The sequence below is a fragment of the Notothenia rossii genome (assembly GCF_949606895.1).
Source record: "Notothenia rossii genome assembly, chromosome: 4".
NCBI lineage: Eukaryota > Metazoa > Chordata > Actinopteri > Perciformes > Nototheniidae > Notothenia > Notothenia rossii.
The window spans coordinates 73,698,078-73,723,048 of record NC_136902.1 but is presented as its reverse complement, the minus strand read 5'-3'; the positions used below and the strand labels follow the sequence as shown (position 1 = coordinate 73,723,048).

General features: G+C 38.9%; 1 protein-coding gene across 10 annotated transcripts in view; it reads left to right on the top strand.

The window, feature by feature from the left end:
• ncam1b (neural cell adhesion molecule 1b) overlaps positions 1-24,971 on the top strand; it is a 75,713-nt gene that overhangs the window by 11,378 nt on the left and 39,364 nt on the right. For all 10 annotated transcript variants that reach the window (XM_079677315.1, XM_079677310.1, XM_079677312.1 and 7 more), the window contains exons 2-4: positions 20,708-20,782; positions 22,021-22,227; positions 23,451-23,594. In XM_079677315.1, coding sequence (XP_079533441.1) covers positions 20,708-20,782; positions 22,021-22,227; positions 23,451-23,594 — 426 coding nt within the window. The remainder of the gene's footprint in view (positions 1-20,707; positions 20,783-22,020; positions 22,228-23,450; positions 23,595-24,971) is intronic.

Below are 24,971 nucleotides of genomic sequence, written 5' to 3'. Positions count from 1 at the left end.
GCGGTATGCATGTCATACATCGGTCTTACTGCGCCACATTGGAAAAAACGGTTAATTCAGGGTTTCTGGTACATTGATATAATGAGGAAGACAGCTACATTCGCATCCCCCCTCTTGTCTGTCTGTGTTGGATTGACTTTCAGTGTTGCATTGCAACAATGAATCGGCAGAGTTAGGATGTGTCCATTGCAGTTTGTAAGCACGATATTTAAAGTAGGCCTGTTTGCCGGCCCAAAGACACTAGCAAGCAAGTTTAGAAATCTTTAATAGAGCTAGCTTACGGGCATCGTATGTGTTCAGACAAGAGAATTTAGCTGAGTTTTTCGATTTTCCAACACCGATTACAGTGTCAGACAGGGCAGAACAGGGCCTGGGGGAGAGGGAGCCTCAGGTGTGAAGACTGAAGGCAGACGCATAGCGAGGGGCAGGGATATGCCCAGAAACGTTGCAGATACAGCAAAAATAAAAAGAGAAAATACAGACAGAGTACAGGGTCTCTGCTGATACCTTATACACAAGCCCACTCCTCTAGTGGGTGTTGATGAATGGGAGCAATTTCTATTAAGTCTATAAAAAAATGTTTCAGCAAAATCCTACATTATTAAAGATGACTTGTTCTACCATTTATGTATTAGAGGTAAACCATGTAATACAATGGTTTATCATGGTCAACTTTTATATTACTTTTGATTGTGTATACACTGTCTCTTTTGTTGTCTACTGTTTTGGTATTGATTTGTATCTTCAAAGCAGATCAGGCTTTTAAACACTAGTAGGACTGCGGTATCCAGATCATGGCAGTGATGTGTTGTGCAAAATATACAACCCTGTTCCCAACTCATTTTCTCATAGAACTTAATTAGAAAATTAGCTTGGAGGAATGCAAATTTGAAATTCCTTTGCAACATAAGACATTGTGATTGGAGTGCTCAATCTTGGAGCGGCTGTTTTGCCTGAGGTTCTTGATATTTATTCACTGATGGGGTGAAAATGTTTCCCCACAATGCAAGCAAGCTGTGGGCTGAAGCAACTTCAGTTAGTATACTAGTGTCTCAAAGAGAGCTTGTTTAAATAACCGCAGGACAGTTGCTACCCCAAAAAGTGGCAAGATAATTAAGGTGAAATACATGCTTTGTATACTTACACTGAATTGGGCTACGGTCTTTTGAAGTGTATTTGTCTATGTGCATACTTACTGGGAGAGTGGCTGGATTTTTCAACAACAATGCATGCAACATTGTGGCTGCTTACTGTCCCTGACTCCGTTTCCTTTTTTTGGAATACATTTCTGCAGATGTTAAAATGATGGATTCACTTGTTTATGCGTCAATTAGCATTTCAGCTGGGTGGCTTGTTATGCACTCAGCCCCTGCACCAATGAATGCAAAGCACTTATATTTTTGGTTAATGATCAGTTGACATCCCAGTAATCACAGATGAAACATACAGTACATGAATAAAATCTTCCACCAAATGCATTCCCCCAGTATGTTCATTCTCACAGTTTAAATGAGGACTTGAACCAAAGCTTTCTCAGATGATTTTTCAAGGTTTTTATTCTCCTGACACATGTATTCCAGTAGTTCAGCTCACAGGATTTGTCACAGAACATCCAATGAGCTGCAGCTCAAACGTGCTGTGTATACTGACTTGGATACATCAGGCTGAATTGAATACATTTTAAGAGAGGGGAATAGTAGTTATTAGCGCTTGAATTTTCATTTGAAGGTCAAACAAATAAGGTTTAACAATACCCATCATTGAGAATGGCATTTTTGCAAATGGATATGCTTAGTTTTATCACCTTAAACTAATTAATGATAGATATGCCCCTCAAATCCATGTATGTCCATTGGTAATGAAATTAGTCCAGGCCACTTAAAACCATCACATATTGAGAGTCCTATTACATGTATAACGAGCAGGCATAAAATCTGAAAAAAGTCATCGCCCGGTTCTAATTCATCACAACCCTGTTTTTAAGTGCCGAGATTAATTGCAATAGTCTTCCCTCTCGGTCGATGTCTCCGGAGATTCTAGCCTGAACTCTCTGGAGGTTAGCCCTGTCCCAGTGTCTATTTTTACAGCCTAGTCTCTGATTGGCCAACAAGGTGTGTGTGTGAGGAAGCTCATGTTGTGTCATAAGGTGCCTCTGTGCCATCTGTCGTCCTCACTGGAGCCGTTGTGAAGACAGACCACGCCTAGCCAGTCTGTCTCAGAGAAGCACAACCTTGGGCTTTCCTTCGCTCTTTGTACTGACATCTATATCAGGAGCACGAGGGGAATACAGCATCCAGCTTACCAATCAGTGCTTTCAATGAAAGTCCCTTTGATTTAGTTCGTATCGGTATGAACGCAAGTGCATCGAATGTCAATGCTAAATGTTTCTTGAATATTGGTTGGATTTTTTGAAAAAAGGAACACCTGATATAACATTCTAACAGTAAATATGAACAGATTTGCTTAGCAGGTTTAGTAACAGGTTGTTCATGATTCATTGCTTGTATAGGCTGAGCATGAAGTTGTCTCGCCAGAATGTGCGAAATGATGAGTCACAACATTTGTGTTAGACTTGGCTGACAGAAAAACAACACAAAAAAGCATACTTCTTATTGTTGATTTACCATTACTTACCAGTGTTTCCGTACTAACTTATTTCGCTTCTGTTACGGAATTTGAAGAAAGGTTTAGAAGTTGCAAGTGCAGAACTAGAATGTTTTTCCGCTCTTCTTTTTTGGTTGTCCGCTCTTACTCCACTGAGGAAGGGCATCTGGCACAGTGATGACACAATGGTGACAAAACATTAATCACTAGAAAAGTCATGACAACCAAATAAACAACAGCTCAAGTAGCATCTCAGGCAAAATGAAAAACAAAGATAGGATAGAGGAAAGAGTACATCAGTTACACAGATTGTACAGTTTTAATAAACATTCACAATGTATTATCTTGTGATGTTTATGGCAAACTAATTTTGATCAATCTCTCCAAAAAGAGAGACATTATGGGATTAGTTTTGTATCATAAAGATAAAGCAACACTTTCTCAGAATAAAGCAAAACTATGAGTTTAAAAGAAAAAAAAACCAAGTCAAGCAAAAATAAAATACATTTCAAAAATAAAACTATAAGTTGCAAACAAATCATTTGTGTAATCATGTAAACTATAAGTATTTTTTCTTTGTTTTAACATAGGTTTTTGTTTGCTGTTCTTGTTTCTTCTTTCTCAATGATCAGACTTTTGCTCTCGCTGCAGCTTTCTCGTTTGCGCTCCCTCATTTTTTGTTTGAGATTTTGACACAAACATCCTAGGTGGGCCGGACTTTCAGGGGTGTGTCCCCATTGGCTACTCAGTTTTTGAGTGACAGCCCACTACACCACAGATCATACAGTACAACTCATGCAGCAAACTCCGGAGTCCACTCGGCCACGTTAGTGTTGGTGTCTCCTGGGGAGTTTCATGAACATATCGGACTTCTCTTATGGATTGCTGTGCATTATACTTGTGTTGTGTAGTTTATACTTTATTCCAACTTTAAATATTTTAATACCTGAACACACTGCTGCTGTTAAATAATTTCCCAATTCGGGATTGATAAACTTTCTGTCTATTTATTTTATAGATAAAAAAAACACATCTATGTATTTTCAAGCTAAAGGTGATACACAATATAAACTGTATACTATTATTTTTCAAAGACATGTTACATTTCAAAAGCATATATTGCTATGTTTAGGACAAACAGTTAAAGACTGCTTTAATTTAACAAATTCTACAATATAAAAGTGGAAGATTTGCTTTACTAAACAGAGCAGACCTAGGCTGCATACCAACACAATTAGGAACATGCTCACATCTTACTATGTTGGTCTGAAGAGCTGAAACATTCATACACAATGGATACAAACTGTGTTGTCTCATTCTATAGCCTGTGAGAAAATGATATACATTTAGCATTAAAAATTCGACATACTATTCCTAGCCTGAGGAAGATACTAATAATCAACAGATTTGAATGGAATCTCTAACATTTTCATGTAGAATAAAGACAAAAGAGTGATTATACAAATTACATTTATTGAAATTTGAACCAGAAGATGAAGTCTCAAAGAATGTTTTAAATAAAAGGACATAAAACTAAAAGGTGGATAATAATAAAGTCTATTAAATGTATATGTAAAGACATTTGGTCAAATTAAATGACACGCCCAGCGTGGATGAAGACGGTGCAGGTCTTTCTTCATGCCCCCCCTCCGTGCTGTCCCCTCAGAGGAAGTGGGAAAACGGGATAAGACTCTGGACACCACGCTGTCTCAATGATCAACACTGTTAATATGAGAGGAAAATAAATGTTTTAGGAAATGAAAAATATGAAGTTAACAAATAAAACACAGCTCAGGGACAGTCATGGACGGTAGGTTTTCCTACAAAGTTAACTCAGCCTCCATTGATTTGCATATCAAATTTAGCGTGTTAATAAAATAAGCTATCATGGCTTATACTTGCATATCTAAACAGAATCATGAAAGCCTGTTGGTAGAGTCAGGCACACGAGTCAGTTTGAGTGTGTGCGCCGGTGTCTGAATGCTCACTCACTGCTAGCTATGTAGCTAACTGTTAGGCTACTTAGCTTGCATTGTTATGGATCTAAACAGGGCCGGCCCTGACCAATTTGCTGCCCTAGGCAAGATTTTAGCTGGCTCCCCCCCCCCCCCCAAAATGCAGACACTCACTATGACTCACACATGCACGGTTGTGGCATGACAAAAACAGAAAGATATGGACACAAGATGTGTGCAACTCTATTTAGTATCCTATCCATTTTAACATTTTTTAAGTGAGGGGGGGACCTCACCTTATTTTTCTTTATGGATATTTTACAAATCATTCCCTTTCAAACTGTATTCTTGTTTATTAATAACAACTTTTTTTTACTGTCATATAGTATTTTATACCTGTTTTTCATCTATTCTCTTATTTTTTTATAGCTATAATGATCATATAAAGGTGGGCCTTTACCTCACTGAGCTGAGGTTATCAGAGCCGCTCAGTCTTTCAGGAGAGAGCTCTCTAAAGCTCTCCCCCCCGCGGACCCTTACACAGTAAATTCCAATGTTAATAAAAGCACACAGAAGCTGTATATATTTTTTAGGAGTTTGAATTATTTTAAATTAACACAAATAAAAAATTAAAACCTATAATTGCACACTAAAACCATTATTTAAAAAAAAATAACAATTTCACATAAACCTCTGGTTTTTACTGGGGCTGGGGCAGTTCAATTAGATTTTTTGGGGGGGTTGTGCCATAGTTTATGGGCGCTGTATGCAATATATGCGTAGTTCTGTTAGTATAAGATAATAAGATGTACTTTGTTGATCCAAAATCGGCAAATTGTGTTATGAAATTTAAAAAAATATATTTTTTAAATTTCCAATTATTTTTTTAATTTTAATTTTTTTAATTTTTGGCGCCCCCTATGGGTTGATGCGCCCTTAGCATTCGCCTATACTGCCTATGCCGAGGGCCGGCCCTGGATCTAAAGGTAGCAAAAGCTAACTTTCATAGCACAGCTTTACTTCTCACTTACCACAATAAAGAAACAGACCGTATAGTACAGCACAAACAACACAAATGATCAATACTTACATATATTTTCACTTGTAGTATTATAATAATTGAAATGCTGGTTCTTCTGGGGGTGTTCTATCCACGCTCAGGCAGCCACCGCACCGCAGCTGCCTGCACAATCGCTGGAGGTATGGGCTGTCACTCAAAAACTGAGTAGCCAATGGGGACGCACCCCTGAAAGTCCCGCCCACCTGGGAGGTTTGTGTCAGAATCTCAAACAAAAAATGAGGGAGCGCAAAAGAGAAAGCTGCAGCGAGAGCAAAAGTCTGATCATTTAGAAAGAAGAAACAAGAACTGCAAACAAACCTATGTTAAAACAAAGAAAAAATACTTATAGTTTACATGATTACACAAATGATTTGTTTGCAACTTATAGTTTAATTTTTTTAATTTATTTTATTTTGCTTGACTCAGTTTTTTTTTCTTTTAAACTCATAGTTTTGCTTTATTCTGAGAAAGTGTTGCTTTATCTTTATGATACAAAACTAATCCCATAAGACATGCCTAATGTAGTAGACAAGGAAGATAGTCATTTGATGTCATTTTGAGTCAGTCTGCGCAGTAGTCATCGGGACCTGGAAACACAGTATCAATGTCCCAAACGAGCCGAGCACCGCAGCTGCTTATTAGCTTGATCCCCCTTCTAACAAATTACCATAATATATTGATTAATACAATTATGATCAAAGTGATGCGTGAACTTTGAGATGTTACCCTTTGCAGACCTTCCACAATAACCTATATAGCACATTACAGGAAAGGCAAGACCCCAAAAAAGCATTATAGGGCCTCTTTAACTTGTAGGGAGATGTCATTTCATCCGTTTTTATATACAATCCAAAACACGACAAACTCATCAAAGTGAGGAAACTGCCATTCTAGTATAATGAATGGGGACAGCTCTACCCTGCTGAGCCAGCTGGGGGTCCTCCCAGGGCCAATTTTCATTATGAACAGTGAAAGAGACTTATAAACTATGAATAGGCTAGAACATTTAATAAGTAATGTCAGAAATGGTTTGGTTTGTTTGAATTTCCCACCACCCTCTCTTTTTGTTACTGTTTCTATTTGTAGGTGACTACAGACCTGCCAAACAGGCTGCAGGGGAACCATCTGGCACAGTGCATGCTACTGAGCATCAAAAAGCCACAACTGGCTGACTTTCCTTTTGACAGAGCAATACGGCTATTTAATACAACAATTTAATTTATAAAGTTCTCCCAGCCTGGTTGTAAACTTTGCTTAGGTTCAAAAACGCATAATGTATTCAATAGTTGACAATAAGTTCTGAAGTTTGTTTTCCAATGAAGTGTTATTTAACTTCATATTTTTAAGTTGCCTATTGATATAACAACACCAATACGGCATCGGCGGCACATTTCACGGGTTACGTACCTTTTTGCGCCGTTGCAAAATCAAACAGGAAATGCTGCCTACCTTAACTGCCCTTCTGCCTCATCCTACTCTTACCCCTGTATAACTTAAATTACGTTTTATAAAGACCTGGGTTCCCTTTGGTTGCCAAGGTTTTTATCTTATCAATTCCAAAACTATACAGTATATGAAGGGAAACGTTAACATTGATTGGCTCCACAGGTCCCAACAGAACCAGCACACTGAAAACCGGACTAGTCTTAATCATTGCCAGCTAGTGTGTCAGCAAAATCTCAGATTATCAGCAACGGGAAAGGATTTGGAAGAGCATGGTGTTGTTGGTTAAGAATACATTTGACTCCCTGTCGTGGCTTAGCACAATTAGATGTGGCATGGATTAATGAGGGGGGTGGGGGGTTGAATAACACATGCTTATCGAGTACCTTGAAAGTCCTTGTCAAGGCCAAGAAAATATTTTTACGAAAGATATCCGACACTCTTTATTTAACATTTCTAGTGAAAAGAGAAATGTTGGCATCAACTTGTTACTGAGGTTTCGGATATCGTGAAATTCCTACAGCTACATATTTTGTATCTACCTGAATGTGGTTGGCACTGGTTCTTCACTGTAAACCATGTAGAATTAGAGCTCTTGTTTCCCACCCTAAAGACCTGCACTTTGGTTTTATTAGTTGCGCTATTGGCCATGACCAAGGTGATAGCCCATAGAGCTGCAGTTGATCCCCAGGCGCCGTGTTGTGGTTTTGCAGCACTCGTAAATATTTAGAATGGGTCACATTCAGAGGACAAAGTGTCCCATGGGGACTTATAAAGTATGACTGATTTTAAATGGGATGAAACAAATGGGCTTCTTAGTGGAGCAAAGATGACTCATGTGTCACGATCAAAGGTTTTTATTCTGATCCGGTTTGCGGGGGGGCGATTTTCTAACAGCACTGCACGTACACATCAGAAACATGAATTACACTCTAATGGCAGTTGTCTGGTTGGTAAGAAAATAAGATATCTTATGAATATAGATGATCTAAGAGGAAAAAAACATTATTTAGCAAGTAAGAAGGTATTTTAGCGGGAAGCTTTCACTTCAACACGATCACATTAAGTGATTATTATTGAGTGAATTGGTGTTTTTAAATGAAAGGTGAATCAAATATTAGATATAATTACTAATGAGCATCAAAGAAAGTTTAAGTGTTTGTCAACATTAAATCACTATAACTATTAAACTTTAACTATCCGAATCTCAGGTTTTGGTGAGTTTCATTTTGGTAAGGCATATTTTTCAGTTCTTCTTAGACTGCAGGTTACAGTGTTGTGTTTGGTTTGGTTTTATTACCTTTCTGCATTATGAAACTGTAACACCTACTCGTATTCAGTTCTATTGGGCGCTCATATTCTGTATTAAGTCAAGAACGATAAGACATTCAGTAAAGAGATGAGCAGATAGAAGCCTACGATTTTCAAACGTGGTCTCACAGTTGTATCATAAATATATTTTCGCTGTCTTGTTTTTTTCTTTGTGATTTCATCATGCTAGCTGTGTTGTATCTTATATAATAGTGTTTGGCTGGTAAGTAAGTAAGTAAGTGGTACAGTATAGCAAGTTTTTGTAAAGGAATCTAAATAAAAACCTCTTTGATGCACAGTCACTGTTTTGGTTTGATTTGATTGGCTTGTGGTTGGCAAACGGATAAAGCGGTCAGCGGGGACAAAATATGAGGACAGGAAAAGGCCAGCTGAGGCATCGTCATCTTGGCCACTGTGTTGGGTGACCCTGGTTTATTTACTGGCACGACTAATCTTTCTGGCATTTGATACTTGGCAGGTGGTAAGATCAGACTCATTTATTACAGTATGGGAGGCGGGACATCAGTATGTGACTGACAGCTGGTGGGTGTTGTCCAAATGCTCCGTTACAGCCAACTGTTTGAATGCCAGCAAGCAGCTGAGAGGAGATGGCCATGGTGAACATTGTTCAATATTCCTCAAGTCATCGGATCCATTTGGGCGTCTGGTTTCTCCTCCCGCTATAAACATGTTTACACAGTCATCTTCCTCAGCTCTGTAACCTTGATGGAGACACGCTCATGTCGCTTTTTTATTTTCATTAGCGCTTTAATCTAATTTTGTCTGCGTTGTGTAATCTCTAATGGGTGGGCTGCATCGTCTTCCTCCATTCATTGATGCGTCAGGGAGTGGCTGCACACACTGTGTCATCCTACACGACATAATGAGTGCTCGAGTGGCGCGCTGCCTCTCTGCCCTGCCCCTGGCTCTGTCTGGCTCTATCTGAAATGGTGCATTCCCTCTTATTGATCCTCTTCCTGGTGGAGTCACAGGCAAGCTTATCCGGCTCTTCCCAGCTTGTCTGCCTTCTGAATGGACACACAGAGAGCGCTGTGTGCATGTGCCAGGCTTCGGAGCTCTGTGTAGTCCAAGGCAGCTTGTGGCTGAGTGGCCATTGTGACTCCCTCCCTCCTAACCTCCCTGTTCCCCATTTTTCCCTCTTTTGTTGTTACAAGAAGTGCATGAAATTCTAGGAGCACAGCATTAGTGTATTATATTCTGGCAAAACCTTAACACCTTCTCCCTGGTAGCACGAAGGCGTTGCTTTGCGGGCTTTTTTTTTTTTGCGGGATTGTGTCGTGACTATAGCGCTAACAGGGAAGCCACTGGAGAACTACTGGTATGATTAATCTGGAAGAAAGAGTGTTGTTTTGTGACAGTCTGTGTTGATTCATTGCAAAATATGTTAACATTTCAGTCATTGTTCATGCCACACACATTCAAGCCCAAAATAAAAACAATCCTTTGCAATGTGCCCAGAATGCAGCCAAGAGTCTTTCCATCTCACTGATTATGCATGTCTTTTTTAGACATTGTGACAGACTGCTCTCTCTCAGAGTCTCAGTCCTTGCACAGGTTGCGCTGCTCTACTGGAGCCCTTAGCTGAGCAAAGATTCAACTGGCATCCAGCGGTGTACTTGTTATTTTGCAGCATCACATAGCTGTTTCTCATATGTCACAAAACATTTTGTATCCAGCATTGTGGTTGTTTGGTTTTACAGATTTATTTTTAATGGACCACAATGAATCCCTTCCCTGTCATTATCTGGGAGCTTTCTCTCCGCTGTATGTTAAGCGTCCCTGCCGGTACAATACCTTCATTTTCTTCTGGGTTTGTTTGCAGCCTTCTAAATACTGACTCATTACAGGAGTACACAGCATGGCATGATGGGCCACAGACGCTCAGCCCTCCATGTCCCTGGGCTTTTGGCATGTCGTGCACAGCTGAGGCAGATGCTGGGGGGCACTCGCACTAAATTGCCTGTATGAGGGCAAATTCTGTTGGCCACTGGAGTGGAGTACACCATAGCTCATTGAGACACAGCTTATCTCCAGGAAAGAGAGGAAGAGGAAACATTAGGGCCGGTCATTTACTCTTACATTTTGGCTTCAATTGAAGTCATTTTGTTGATTAAAGGATGTTTTGGCAACCCAGCGTTATATCACATAGAATGTACTGTATATGAGAGACTCAACCAAATAGATAAAGCACAGCCCACAATGGCTTGTTTGTCTTTTTATGATTTGTGCTTGTCAGTAGTCCAAGGCACTGCCAAGTCTGGGAGAATGGAGCATTCATGTGCATCTGCATTGACTGGAAAAATATCTTCCCTAATCTGAATTCAGCTTCTGAATGTAATTTAGTTTTTCAACAGACGGAAGTGATGCATAATAATGAGTCTAGCTTTTTTGTGAAAATGTATCTATACTGGAGAATAGCACAATGCAGAGACTTGCACAGTTGTTGTTGTTATTGTTCTCTGGATTCTGGAACAATTTCAAGACCAAATACATACTCTAAATTGCTTGTTTTGTCCGACCAGCACTCTAAAAATCCAAAGATATTCAGTGTATCATCATGTTTGACTGTCAGGTCAAAATGTTTTATTTTGTAAGTCGTATTTGATCTGAAGATAATGTTTCATGATTTTTTTTTTATCTAGGCTATTACATTTAGACCCTTTTTAGGTTAAATCCCCTTTTATGGTAATTCACATCAAGCTACATCCCTTTGGCTTATGGTCAAGTGATATGATATTAAATACGACATGTTTATGTTCTGTTAAGGATACTTCAATATCACAGCCAAACAAACGGCCACTCTTCAACCCCAGAGAGGAGTCTGAATCATCTCCACTGCGTCGGCGCCTCGGCCTCTTATTCCTGTTATTGCTGCCCTATTATCCAACCTGTAAATATGACCATTATTACGTCAGTATTTCAAGGGATATTTTACACCCCCTATTCTTAACGTAATATTCTGCTGCCACAAAAAGTCCTCATGTGCTGACTGTGTTTGCAGTATACAGCTCTGAAAGAAATTAAGAGACCACTGCAAAATTATCTGGTTTTACTATTTATTGGTATGTATTTGAGTGAAATTATTTAATTTGTATTTAATTCTATAAAATACTGACAACATTTTTCTGTGTTCGAATTTGACAGGCACTGTAGTGGAATGGCTGCCATACATGTAGAGATAGAGATTCAAGAAAAATGTGGAGTGTTTATTAATTAATTATATAGATACAGTTAAACATTCATAATAGGGCTGCACGATATATCGTGACGATAATCGCGATATGCGCATGCGCGATATTCACATCGCGTGGACGTGCGATTTAAAAAAAAAAAGTTTTAGGACTTGCGATATTAAGTAGGGAAATTAACTCAAACACGTCATGTTACAATTATTTTGCTGCTTGCTACAAAAGGAAAACTTGCGCGGCTCTCATGTCAGAGGTACTTGAGTGAGTGAGTGAGTGACATGCAGGCTCTGCATGCACACTAAACCACCAATCACAATCAAATCTCCAAAGCAAACGGACCCCGTGATTTAAGGTAAAAACACTGAATAAAGTAGTTTCATGTGTTTCTCCAGGGCAGTTCGGCGCTGCTAACCGAGCTAGCTCAGCTTGTTGCTCTGATAACTTAAGATCCAGACGTCTGTGACTAAAATCCTTCATCCGATTATATATAGTTAAAAAAATACGAATTGTATAGCATTAAAGTTCAAGAAAGGATGGTTTGCGGGAAAAAAACAGTCTTTTCTTCAATTTCTGTATGTTTTCATATCGCAATATATATCGCAGGGGGGGAAAAAAATCGCAATGTCAGTTTTTTTCAGTATGTTGCAGCCCTAATTCATAACTAATAAAATACTTGTAAGAACATATCAAAAACACAAGCCTTATTTAAAGCTGTAGTTGACACAGAAAACATATTTAAGATTTCGTTTTACAAGGTTAATTTGGACGGAAAGTCTCAAAATAGATAATGTTAGGAAACAGGCAGTTTCTCTGCACTAGTGGTTCCTTTTGGGTTGGCACACAACCAATTATTTTAAACCTAATGCACAGAGGTTTACTGTGAGCTGCCGGCCATCTGTTGTGCAGTCTTCTCATGTTTTTAAAAAGTGAATCACAAATGAAATGCCCCAAGTGTCTACAGCCTGGTTGCACCAGAAAAGGCCTCAAATGAACTGTTGAGATGTGCTCTTTAGACATCACAAGTTTAACTGAATAACATTGTGTTGTTGTATGTAGTGTTGGAGTTGTAGCTTTACTTAAACACAGTATGTGGATAACTGGCACAGATGTCGTAGCATCAGAGCACAAGCTCCCCCCTCCTCCACTGAAGGCAGTCATGGGATCAGGGAAGTTGTGCTCTGTGTTTCAACAACCTCTTCAATGTAAATAGTTGCTCCTCGGAGGCTGCACTGCTGCGTCCAATCAGAGAGCCATATGAGAGAGAGAGGGACACAGGGAGAGAGAGAGAGCGCGGTGATGTCAAAATATGGGAATAGGGGAGCTGGGAAGCACGTTTCCATAGCAACTGGTAGAAGTGAGTATAACTTTGGTTGAGAGGCATGAGCAGCAAGCAAACACTTACTTGTTCCTTAAAAGTAGTCCTGAATACAGACACTTTGGGAGCGCATTGTCCCTTTTAAGACTGGGCTCTCACTGCCGTCATTGTTCAAAATGAAATGCTTCCGAGTTAATTTATAGCAATGTGGGCGGAGATCTATTCATCGTCGATTGAGATTCAAAATGTGTACGGGTTGTGTGAACTAAACCACATGTTTGTTTTTGTTTTTTTAGGAGTTGCAAAGTTCATCATTAACCTGCTAGTTAATAGTCGGTTTGGGAAAAATGTGTTTCTCAATTTCAGAGTTTTGTGTTTGTGATGATGTATTCATTCAATACATTGTTCAGAGTAGGTGAACTACAGGCAGCTTCTGAACTAGAACATTTGGACAAATAACATTGTGATATATTGTGAGTCAGTCTCTTTTGCAATACATACATTATATAAAAACACTATAACTGAGGCAGAGGCTCTTCTGTACTGCAAACAACTCTAAAAATGATTTGCTTTTCCCGGCAGTTCAGCTGCATACAGGCACTTTGACATTGAAATAGTGGCATATTCATGTTCATGAATGAGACCATGAACCATGGGTGTGAGTGTGAGTGTTGGTGTGACACACATTATATCCATGTGGGCTATAAACCTAGGGGAAATTGAAAGCTTTTTCCTACAACTGTAACTCATATTTCTAGTACCTTTTTTAAGGTCAAATCTATCTGATGAATACTTTTTTCTGTGATTCATCACACATTCCAGAAACTCCTGATTTTCAGCCTACTCCTGTTAACCTTGGGAAAAGTATAAATCTATATAATATAAATAATTCTTGAGTCATGCCTCACAGTTACTCAGTTAGTTTCCAGCCCTAGTGGCTACCATACCTTTTTATTTGAAGTACATATCAGATTATTTTGTTTATTTTGGATTACAGATGGTGAAGCTAAGGTTTGTGAGTGTCACATTTAGACATTTGGGTTCGCCGTATGTGCTGTGTTGTACGCTGGCAGAATAAATAATGAGCACAGTCGCACAAGGCAAGTGAAGCGAGTCGCGGCTTGGGTCGAGGCTTACTACACCAGTCTCTAGCACCCGAGGTGTTGTTCTAAGATAACTACGGAGGCTAGAGGAAAGAGGCCAAGCTCTGCATAAATGATCATCCATAGGATGTCCTTGCTCCTCATATCTTATCAGCCACTTCTAACATAACCGTGGAAAAGTCAGTGTATTGCCGTGGGGAACTGACATTGAAGACACAACCAAAGCTGGAAAGGATGGGTTCTGGCTATTTAAGGATATCCAATTGCGACCACTGATTACTGTCGCCCAAGGACATCCATGTTCATCACTTTCATTCATGGAATAACCCCCTCCACCACCATCACTACACAGACATAAACACACCCACACACGTGCAGGCACATGTGTGCAGTTGTTTGAAGTCGCACCATGCCTCATGGCTGTACTGAAGAACTCATGAAGACCCTTAAATAGAAATAGGTTGAACTTGTGTAAGATCCAGTCATTTGTGGTCTTAAGCCACATTTCTCTTAAGTCAGTGGAACTAAATATTGTTTCTGCATCATGCTGTTACATGCATTAAGAAGCATCAGAAAAATAAACTTGTCACTGATAATATCCTACAACTGATAGTATTTCTACTCCATGGTATATATTTAATGAGATTTCAATAATACGATTATGAACATTAAGGTTTGCTTGATGACCTACAGAGACATGAATTATTGACACTGCAAGCTGTCTCCTATAGTCACAATCAGCTTGCATCCAAATATGACATTGCCCAGAGCTACAGTAAACGTTACGTCACAAACCAACTGATAATGTCACTAGAGCTACTGTTCCTGTGTTGCATTTGAATTCACCTTGTGCATTCATGAGGTGAAATTAACCAACGACTTGATTCATTGCTTGTGTTTTCATGGTATTTCTCTGGATATTGTGGTAAAAATGAAGGCACAGCATCATTCTCTGCTCATACTGTATGTCATTGAGGACCTCATTTAGACGGATCTGCATTCTTCATCTGCGTGTTGGCAGCCGATGTCCGTGGTTCCAACCATGTTGTGCATCCATAATTGGCAGTGTTTTGAAGTCAGAAACTATTTCATCTAATTATCCTCCCCGGTTTCTTCAGTATGTATTATTTCTTCAGGCTTAACAATTAAGTTATTGATGTGAAATGGAATCTAAAGGTGAAATGTTAGAAATGTGTGTTGATGGAAAATTCCTCTTTTGTGTCAATGTTACGGAAATCATTCTTTCACTCTCTTATTTTATTGTCATTCTGGTTACATTTATTGTAATATTGGCGATTGACGGTGGATGGCTCAGATTAATTTTATTACCCTTTATTCTCTTTTTAGGCACATTTTTGGATTAAGAGTCTAAAGAGGCCATTTTTTAAATTAAATGTGAAGTTTAACTGCAGGGCGATTGGATGTTTTCCTTGAACTAGGTCACTATTTCTACTTAAATAGTTTTCTCTGAAGGTTTCTCACTTGGTCTAACATTGAAGGCCTTAACTACTAGGAAAACGTACAAGAGGACTGGGCATGGCACACTTATTTGTATGAAAGATTTATAGGCCTACGGTTAGGTTGGCCAATTAGTGGTACAAAGCACCTTCAGATGCTCCTAGGGCCATCCTCCTTTCTGTTCCTTTTTAAGTCCTTGTTCCAGTTCCAGTGAATGTAATGGTCTTTTCCAACTCTGAAAGTGCAGTCACTTTACAGTAGGTAAAGAGTTTGCAGTCCATTGATGGCAGTCTGCAGAAATAATTGCAGCATAGGTGAACACATCTGAGAGTATACTTCACATCTTTTTAACAAATATACATCAATTGATTTTTTTAGAATAATTAAAAAAGGCACAATGGGAGAAAGCAATGCGTTAAGGATAGTGGTGGTTTAATAGATAGTGAGGTGGGATGAAGATCGGAAGGTTGTGAGTTCAAATCCTGCCACCACTAGTGTGCCCTTGAGTAAGGCACTTAGCCCTTAGTTACTCCAGGGAGAATGTCCCTGTAATCGGTAATTGTAAGCCGCTTTGGATAAAAGCGTCAGCTAAATGAAATGTAATGTTATGTTAGACCTCGGGATAACAGATACAGACACACCCTTTGCATTGATCGACTAAATTCTAAATCAGTCAATAATTTGAAGCAACAACAGTCAAAGAATAAAAACACAATAAGTAATGTGCCGACGGTTTCATCATTAATGTACTTTTCTTGTATCTGCAGTCCATGCTCCTGTAACTTCTCCTTCAATTCAGCCTTTCTTGGTTTTAAAATGAAGTGATCACCGGGGATTCACATGCTAATTTAATTTCTAGGACACTCTGGCTTCTTGTAATTTGCCCCCCCCCCCCTGCTTTGAAAGAGTTTTTGTCCTGTTAACTGGACTTGAGCTACAGTAGCTCATTAGCCTCCTAAACATATGAAAAGGGAACTGTTAGTTGGAGAGCAATTACCCCGTCTTGTACATAATTATCTGCGGGAGGTGCCACAGCTCTGACTTCTATCCAAGAGCGTGATTAGTGATTGGAGTACAGAGTAGTTAGCTTTGGAAAAAATCCAAGACTTTAAAGGTGTGTTGTTGTAGTATAAGGAAAAGAAAAACCTAGTGTATAGTAAGAGACAGGGAAGAGGGATCTTTTGATGGATATTCCCTGTGGGACCGTCATTCTTTTCAACGTCAGCTTGCTTTCAGGATATGAGAATGTTTTGCATTGTTGGTTTTAATATAGAAAATACAATCCTGTGAAGTTTACTGACAGGTTTCACAACGTGGCTGACTGCTGCCTGACTTCAGGTGAACATTTGAGATGAACATTTCATGACGTCTCAATGCTTAAAAGGTTTTTTCCCTGCTTTTTAAGCCAATTATATAGGGAATATACTGTAGACTTTGTGAGTGAGGGGGCAACCAGCTAAAACGCAATGCAAAGGCCTTGCAATCAATCCCACTTTCATAAATGTCATGATGTTCCGTTTTGTTGGAAATGTTTTAGGGAAGGTCTGATTCCACTTTATGGTCATTTTGGAGGCTGCAGGTTGTGGTGCAGTTAGAATGTTACTGTGAGGTGTTGTAATTACCAGACGCTGACGAGACACAGGTAATGCTCTAACCGTGTGTGTGTGTGCGTGCGTGCGTGCGCGTGCGTGTGTGTGTGTGTGTGTGTGTGTGTGTGTGTGTGTGTGTGTGTGTGTGTGTGATTATGGCAAAGGTAGCTCTTGCAACTGTAGCAGGGACTCAGGTTGTTAAGAGTACTTTGTAGGGATGTCCCGATCACCTTTTTTTGCTCCCGATCCGATTCCAATCATTTGATTTTGACAATTTGCCAATACCGATTTTTCCTGATCCGAACTTTATGCAATGCATTAAGAGAAAAAAAGCATTCAAGTTGTCCCTTAAGGTTATTTTTTTATTTAAATTGGATATTCTATCCGACATGGATATAGCTTCTTTCTTTCACAGCAGCATTGGATCAGTTCAGTTGTGCAGCATTGGATCAAAACAAAATAAAGCTTTCAGTACTCGTTAGCTTACTGCTACAATTAGACACTGCACCCTGCCCACTCTGTTGCCAGATTTGAGAGAAATAAGCAACCAGGTCTATGAAAACAAGCCCCAAAGAAGCAACACATACATGATGTTCTGTAATTTGAAACCAAAACTAAGGCCTCAGGATGACTTTAAGACTTGAACATGGTCATTTTAGTTGTGTAACATTGAATACAACATTTAAAAAAAAGTATTTAAAAAAAAAAAAAAAAATATCCCGATCCCCGATTTTTTCTCTCCCGATTCCGATCTTTTGAAAATCACGTGAGCGGCTCCGATCCCCGATCACGTGATCGGATCGGGACATCTCTAGTACTTTGCCATGTCTTCATTCGACACATTATGTCACTGCGATTCCAACTGCACAAAGATGCAGCCATGAAGATTACAGATGTGTTGTTGAACTCAAAATGAAGGCTACATTCAAAGATGGGTGTTAGTATCAGCTATGTGTACAATATAAACTGGTAACTGAGTGTTTATTACATACATAGTGGAATTTTGGTAAAAAAAAAACTGTAGACCGTTTTCGGACAATGTGATAATGGGCTTTATTAAAAGAATGTGCTGAACTTGAACAATCATCATCACCATACTGTGCAGGTGCCTGTTTATTTGACTACTTGACTACAAACCACACTTGTTTCCTTAATCCAATACAAAATCCTTAGCTTGAAAATTACCATACCATTGTTTTAGTAAGCAGTTCATTTGAGAAAAAATATTAATTGACGCCTGGTTTTCATGTTCTTTCACTCTATCAAACCCTACTGAAAAAAATGAAACAAATTGACTTATTTAAGAATAATCCAACCGAATAGCTGTCATGCCAATAAAATAGCTTTTGTTAAATTGACTAAAATGAGGATGATCTGACAGCAGATAGTGCAAACGACAGCCATTTAAAAAGCCTGCATTCAGTTTCTACCAAACACTGCTGCTCTGATTGGATGAAGGTTCATACCCTTTGCTAGAGGTGTCAGATAGGAGGATGCTGAGGAAACTGCTCAGCATCATGGACAATAACTCTCATCCCGTGCATGCCACTCTGGAGGCATATCAGAGCACCTTTAGCAGTAGACTGCGAGCACCGAGGAGCACCACAGAACGCCACAGGAGGTGTTTTCTTCCTGTGGCCATCAAACTTTATAACTCCTCCTCCTTCTGCAGGAAGGATAATTAAACTATAACACCATGTGCGATATTAGGTTAATGTCATAATCTCATAACATTTGCAGTTTTTATATTTAATATTTAACCTAATTTATTTAGTACGATGAGAAATTAGCTGTTTTTGTTCTTTGATATTTAGTATTTTACTTGAATGTGCAATATGACTTGTCAGTAGCGTTTCCGCCAGGGAGGCGTCTTGGCGTAATTTTGAACTTGAGCCGAGGGCTTCCAAAAAAATAAACAATTTGAGAGAAGATAGAGAGCTTGTATCGCTTGAAATGACGAAAAGGAAAAAGGACAAGGACATCCCGCTGTTGGAGGGGCAAAGGAGTCTGGTGGGATTCTTTTCGCGGCCAGCAAAGCGCGTTCCTGTGACGAAAAAAAACAAAATACTGCCGCATCTTCCAAGGACTATGCCAGGAGGGGTGTCCCTGTCGGCAGGGAGACGTAAAGAGATAGTATAAGGGACGGCGCAATTCAAAATGGTGTGTGTGCATACGTAAAGAGATAGTATCTATAAGGGACGGCTCAATTCAAAATTAAAGTCACGTGACACAACGCAACGTCACACCCCCTGCCCTCGGGGTGGATGCCCTCTCAGCCCTGGTCTGGTGGAAACACTGCTTGTCACCAATGACTTGTCACTTTCACAGGCTGCTATACCTATTCTCCACTGGGGCATTGTAATACATTACTTTAAAACGTTGTATATAGTATATTGAGCTATTGTATATTGCATACTTTTATTAAGATGTATCTTTATCATCTGTATTGTAATTTTGGAGCAACCTGGCAAAAAGAATGTCTTTCAGGATTAATAAAGTTCTTTCTAATCTAATTTGTGGGCCATATTCCATTATACTTTTAGAATTTGCTGAGGGCCGATTCAAAATGGTCCGCGGACCGGATTTGGTCCCCGGGCCATAGTTTCCTTAACTTGAGCTCTGCAATAATATTTTGTTTGCCATTTCTAACTAGCTGTGGTCACTCTGGCTGATTAAGTTTGATGTGTTTTGGGCTCATTTAGTCACACTTCTTAGTCACACCACAGGAATCCTTGACTGCTGATTCTGCAGGAAACAAGTGAAGCTTTGTTCTAGCGAAGCACAGAGATGTTTCAGGCATTACTTCTGTGTCACAAATCTGTCTTTTCCTTCCGGTCTTTTATGAAATGAAGGCTCTGGGAGGCGCGCTGCGTTTATCTTGTTAGACAGAAAGCATGATTTCTAAGAGTTTTTTAAGCATCCTAAATGTTTTTTCTCTCATGTACATTGGCAGCACATCACTGGTTCGTACCCCCTGCTGAGTGTTGACTGAATAATTGCAGTGCTGGCTGGATGTTATTCTCTCTAAAAGACAGGAACACTGCTGGCTAAAAAGGAACAGGAAATGTTGGGGGGGGGGGGTTCTGGTAATATTGCAGCTGGTGCTAAAACTAACAAGGTCAATTTTTCTTGATGTGCATGCTTTGCTCTCCACTGGCTCCAAGTACCTGCTGCCTTTTCCCAAATGTAGTTTAACAGATGTGATCCTGATTTTTGGGCTTCCTGTAGGAAATTAATCACAGCTTGATTCTTCAATTTCCTCTAATCGGCTGATTGTCGGTTTAAAGTTTGACATTTACTACTTGTACCAACTGTTCACTTTAAATGAAATATTTAATACCAAAATAAATTCAACAAAATTTGACTCACAGTGGTCTCTAGCTGGTGTAATATAATCAAATAAGAATACAAATCAGCTTGTGACTGTGAGGAGTAAAGATATATAATGAAACTCCAAGTGTCAGGCCAACATAATACTCTTATCAGTAATTGGCTGATCGTGTAGGAAATGAAACTGCTCTTGTAGCACTGATCGCCTGCAGGTAGCTAATTCCTTCCTTGCCTTTCGATGGCACACTGTAATAATGTCTATACTGTATTTCGTGCTTCATTTATTGTGTTGCTAATTAAGTGTCTGATTTTGTGTTTTCTCGTTTAAAGTTTCACTGGAAGTGCAGATCGTACCCACTCATGGAGAGATTAGTCTCGGAGAGTCCAAGTTCTTCATGTGTGAAGGTAAGTTCACTAAACTCTCACACGGTAAACACACACCTGCATCCAACATGTCACATTTTACATACATCATACATATTCTAAAGATACTGTAGAGCTTACAGTGATAGAAGAAAAGAAGAGGAAAGCATACAAAATGCCAAAAGGAAAATGTGTTTTTCTTTTGTTTATAATCTTATTTAATGAAAAAGTTTCGTCATATTTCAAATGAATTTTTCTTAAACCAAAACAGTTGTCCTACTTTGTATATTTGCAACATAGATAACTATTACGTAGACAAAATACAAATAATTAAACATGAAGTACAAGTACTTAACATTTCCAAGCACTAGTATTATTATTGTATAAACACATTACAAAGCCATATTAAAAAAATCATTTGTACATCCTGATTGTTAAGGATACTAGGGTAAGTGGTGTGCGTATTGCAATTACCACAGACAGCACGGTTTATCCACAGATCTGTGACCATATTTTAAACTTTATAGTGTCTGCTCAGTCGCGATTCAGCAGACAGTCTCGCCCTCACATCCCCCAGGACCCGTTAGAGGTGCAGCGTCCGTGCCAGAGCAGGTCTCTAAATTGGAGAAAATAATTCCTCTTTGGGTGCTGAATGGATGATTTATATGTTAATGTGGATTGGATGGCCTCAGAGCCAATCGCCACATCTCTAGCATACATGTTATTAATCTTTATAAATGATCCCCCTTATTTACATGAGACCCCCTACCTTCCCAGAACGTCATTGGTACCGTCTACCGAGCTTCAGGGATATTGGTGAGGTGAGGCGGCTGCAAATAGCCCAAAGATGAATATTGAAAGAGAATATCTACCCCAGCAACCGCCTGTTCATCTCGCTGCTGTCTGCCCAGCCATACAGACGTTTTCTCTGCTTAACCACCACACTATAGAGCAGTTTTTTTTTCTCAAGCTGTTAGGCTTCCCAACTCAAAAACAAGTTTTACTTAAGTAGAAAAAGGGAATGCCGCTGCATATTCTTGTGTTACAATTACCACCTTGATATCTTGCTAATATCCTGCGTTTCCTATCGTCCTCACCATCTGGTCAAGGCAAAAAATGGATGTATGGTTTTTAGTTATTTGACTTTTATGTTTATAAAGAGCTAAAAACACCTGTTTGAGTCCATGCAGGAGCATACACAACAATGTACAGCCAGTGGGCACTGCTGACTTTCTGATGTTAGATAACAGTTTTATAACTTCTCCTCACTGTGCTCTCAGTCGAAGGCGTCGCCAGGCAGATAGAATGGTTCGGACCAAATGGGGACAGGATAGAGCCGAACAGACCAGACGTAACTGTGAGCCGTAACGATGAGTCATCCACTCTCACACTCTACAAAGCTGGGACTGAACATGCAGGGACATACAAGTGTGTCGCTACCAACGGAGACAAGCAGGCAGAGGCAACTGTCAAAGTGAAAATCTTCCGTAAGTATTTTCCTCACCCCATGCACTCAACAAATTATTGAGTGGCAAGAACACAGAAGAAGAAACAAGTCCTGTCTATTGAACTCGTAGTATTTTATTGACTGCTCAAGGGCAGCACATTACTCTTTCTCTTTTCAAGTGAGGGGGGATTTTTCATCAGTTCAATAAACGGTCGGAAGACCATTAGAGGGCTGCTTAATGATCCTGTCTGTTGTGCAGTTCTTGTGAGTAATGGCTTTTATTTTCCATGAATGCCAAGCATCAGCAAATGTCTATAAGAGATGAAATCCTTTGCCAAACACAACTTTTCCTGTTATTACAAGTGGTCAGCCATGTGGATATTGCATATTAAAATCAATATACAGTCTATTGCAAAATAAGATTGCAGTTTCAGTTTGTAATTTAAATTTTTCTTGGCTCAGTAAATGTGAATTGAAAAATAGTTTTTTAAGAAGGAAAAGTTGTTCTTTTAGATGTGAAGCACTTCAAACGGAAACTTCAGAAATCAAACCCTAACACATTTAAAATAATCAATATACTGATATCTTCAGAGCAGATACCGTATACACATGACAACTTCTGCCACCTCTGGAAGCATGGCAGCAGTTTGTAGAGGCACTTTTCTTTTTTTATAAAGCTACTGTTTTAGGTCTGATTTTGTTTACATTACAACGTGTCGCTCACGTGAACTGCACACTGGCTGAGAACGTTTTGATATGATGAGCTTTGATGAGATACTGTAGCTTATAGGCGGGAGGCTTATCGTTATTCTGTATCTTTTCCTGTCAGTCTAGTTTGTAAGGAAACATTATCACCATGCCAAGCTCTTCATTAACCAGTTAGTGTTTTTTTTTTAATTACTGTTGATAAGAAATGCTGTAGCTATGGTAACTCATAAACTGTCTGACAGGAACTTGATGTAAGAAAGTCCTCTTCACCGTTTTACAAAAATAAAGTTTGGTTGTAAAATAATGTTATATGCTGAGAAGAGAATTGATATGTCAAATTGCCAAGTACTTCTCCAGTCATTTTTGTTTTCAGGAAAATAAAAAAAGTGGCTATTTATTTATCATATAAGATTTTCTATCGCTAGTTGAAAAGACATTCAAAGCTAATTTCCTATATCTGTATAATTGAATACAAAAGTGTTCTTCACAACAGTCATCCTTAAAAGGAGATCAAATAAATACGAGTAAAAACGTGTTTTTCCTCTCATATTCCAGAAAAAATCACCTTCACAAACGCACCGTCACCCCAAGAGTTTAACGAAGGAGACCAGGCCAACCTTATCTGTGACGTCGTCAGCTCGCCCCTCCCCACTGTCTTCTGGAAGTATAAAGGAGCAAAGATACACATGGAAAAAGATGGTAAGAGCTCCCTGAACAGCAAAGGGGATCATTCTTCTATTCAACAAGATTTGGTGTTCAGCTGCTGTGGTTCAAGTCTTTAAGGTTTGACAAACATTATTTAATGAATGTTCTAAATATTTTTGGAAATTTAGATTACATGGTGTAATTTGCTAAATGGTTTGCATATGATTTAAAATCTGTAATATGAAGAATCAAAGTTATATCATTTTGATGTATTATCACACCCATATTTATTTGTTTATTTTCTTTTTAATGACTGATTTGAAATGCCATTTTCTTAATGTCTTTCATTTTTTGTAAAGCACTTTGAATTGCCTTGTGTTGAAAGGTGCTCTATAAATAAACGTGCCTTGCCTATTCCACACATGGCAGTTATTTTAAAACAAAACATGTCCACTTATACTGTTTTTTTTCATTTATAAGAAATATATTATAATATATATATTAAGAAAATCTCATTTGACCTGCCCCTTCTTAGAAAAAAATGAAATAACCATTAAAAAGTCAAATAATGGGAATAGTTTTTCAGTCACAGTTACTTACAAATACTGAAGCATAAAACCAGAACACAATCAAAAGTCAGCTTCATCCTGTCTAATTACGCTTTCTTTAAACATTTTCTTAAACATAAACATTTTTCTTAAAGCCCTTTAAATCATTCAGCAAATAATTCCACTTCTTTACACCAACTACAGAGACACACATATCAACTGTAATCTGCTCAGAACATGTGCAAAATGTAGCTTTAAAGTAATGTAATGGAGGCTAATGACAACTATCATGAAGCATATTTTAAAATAAAAGTCTGACCTCAAAATGGGACTAATTTATTGTAATTAGTATGTACAACTATGAAAACAAGAAGGCTAGTCAAAATACAACCTCGAGACACAGCAAGCTATTACAGTTATGCAGATTTGCCGACATTAGAGACTTGAAATTGTCCGTGCCCTGCGTCTGTTGCCCTTCTCCTCCAGGGTTGATCCTGTGCTCTGAAAGAAAAATTAATTTGGTTTGGAATTTGAAAATCCAGCGCATACTCTGTTATTCACCTGTGACACAGAGCAATATCATCATGTGTTAGGTATTGTTGGTTCTGCTCACTGGAAAATAATAACGCGAGCTCATGTGTGGGTTGTAACAGTATTTTGAATTACTACATGATTAAATGTGTTGGGTTCACTTTTCATCCCCAAGTTAGAGAGCTCTTTTGGGTCATATTCCTGCTTTTCTGGAGCTGGTGAAAAGAGTTTGGGGGCTTGCTTACATATGAGTTTGAAGGAGTGGAAATGACATATAATCCGTTTCGAAATAGAGCAGTTTTCTATGTAAAAGTATCCCCCAGACAGACAGAAGTATTGCATATTTCGAGAC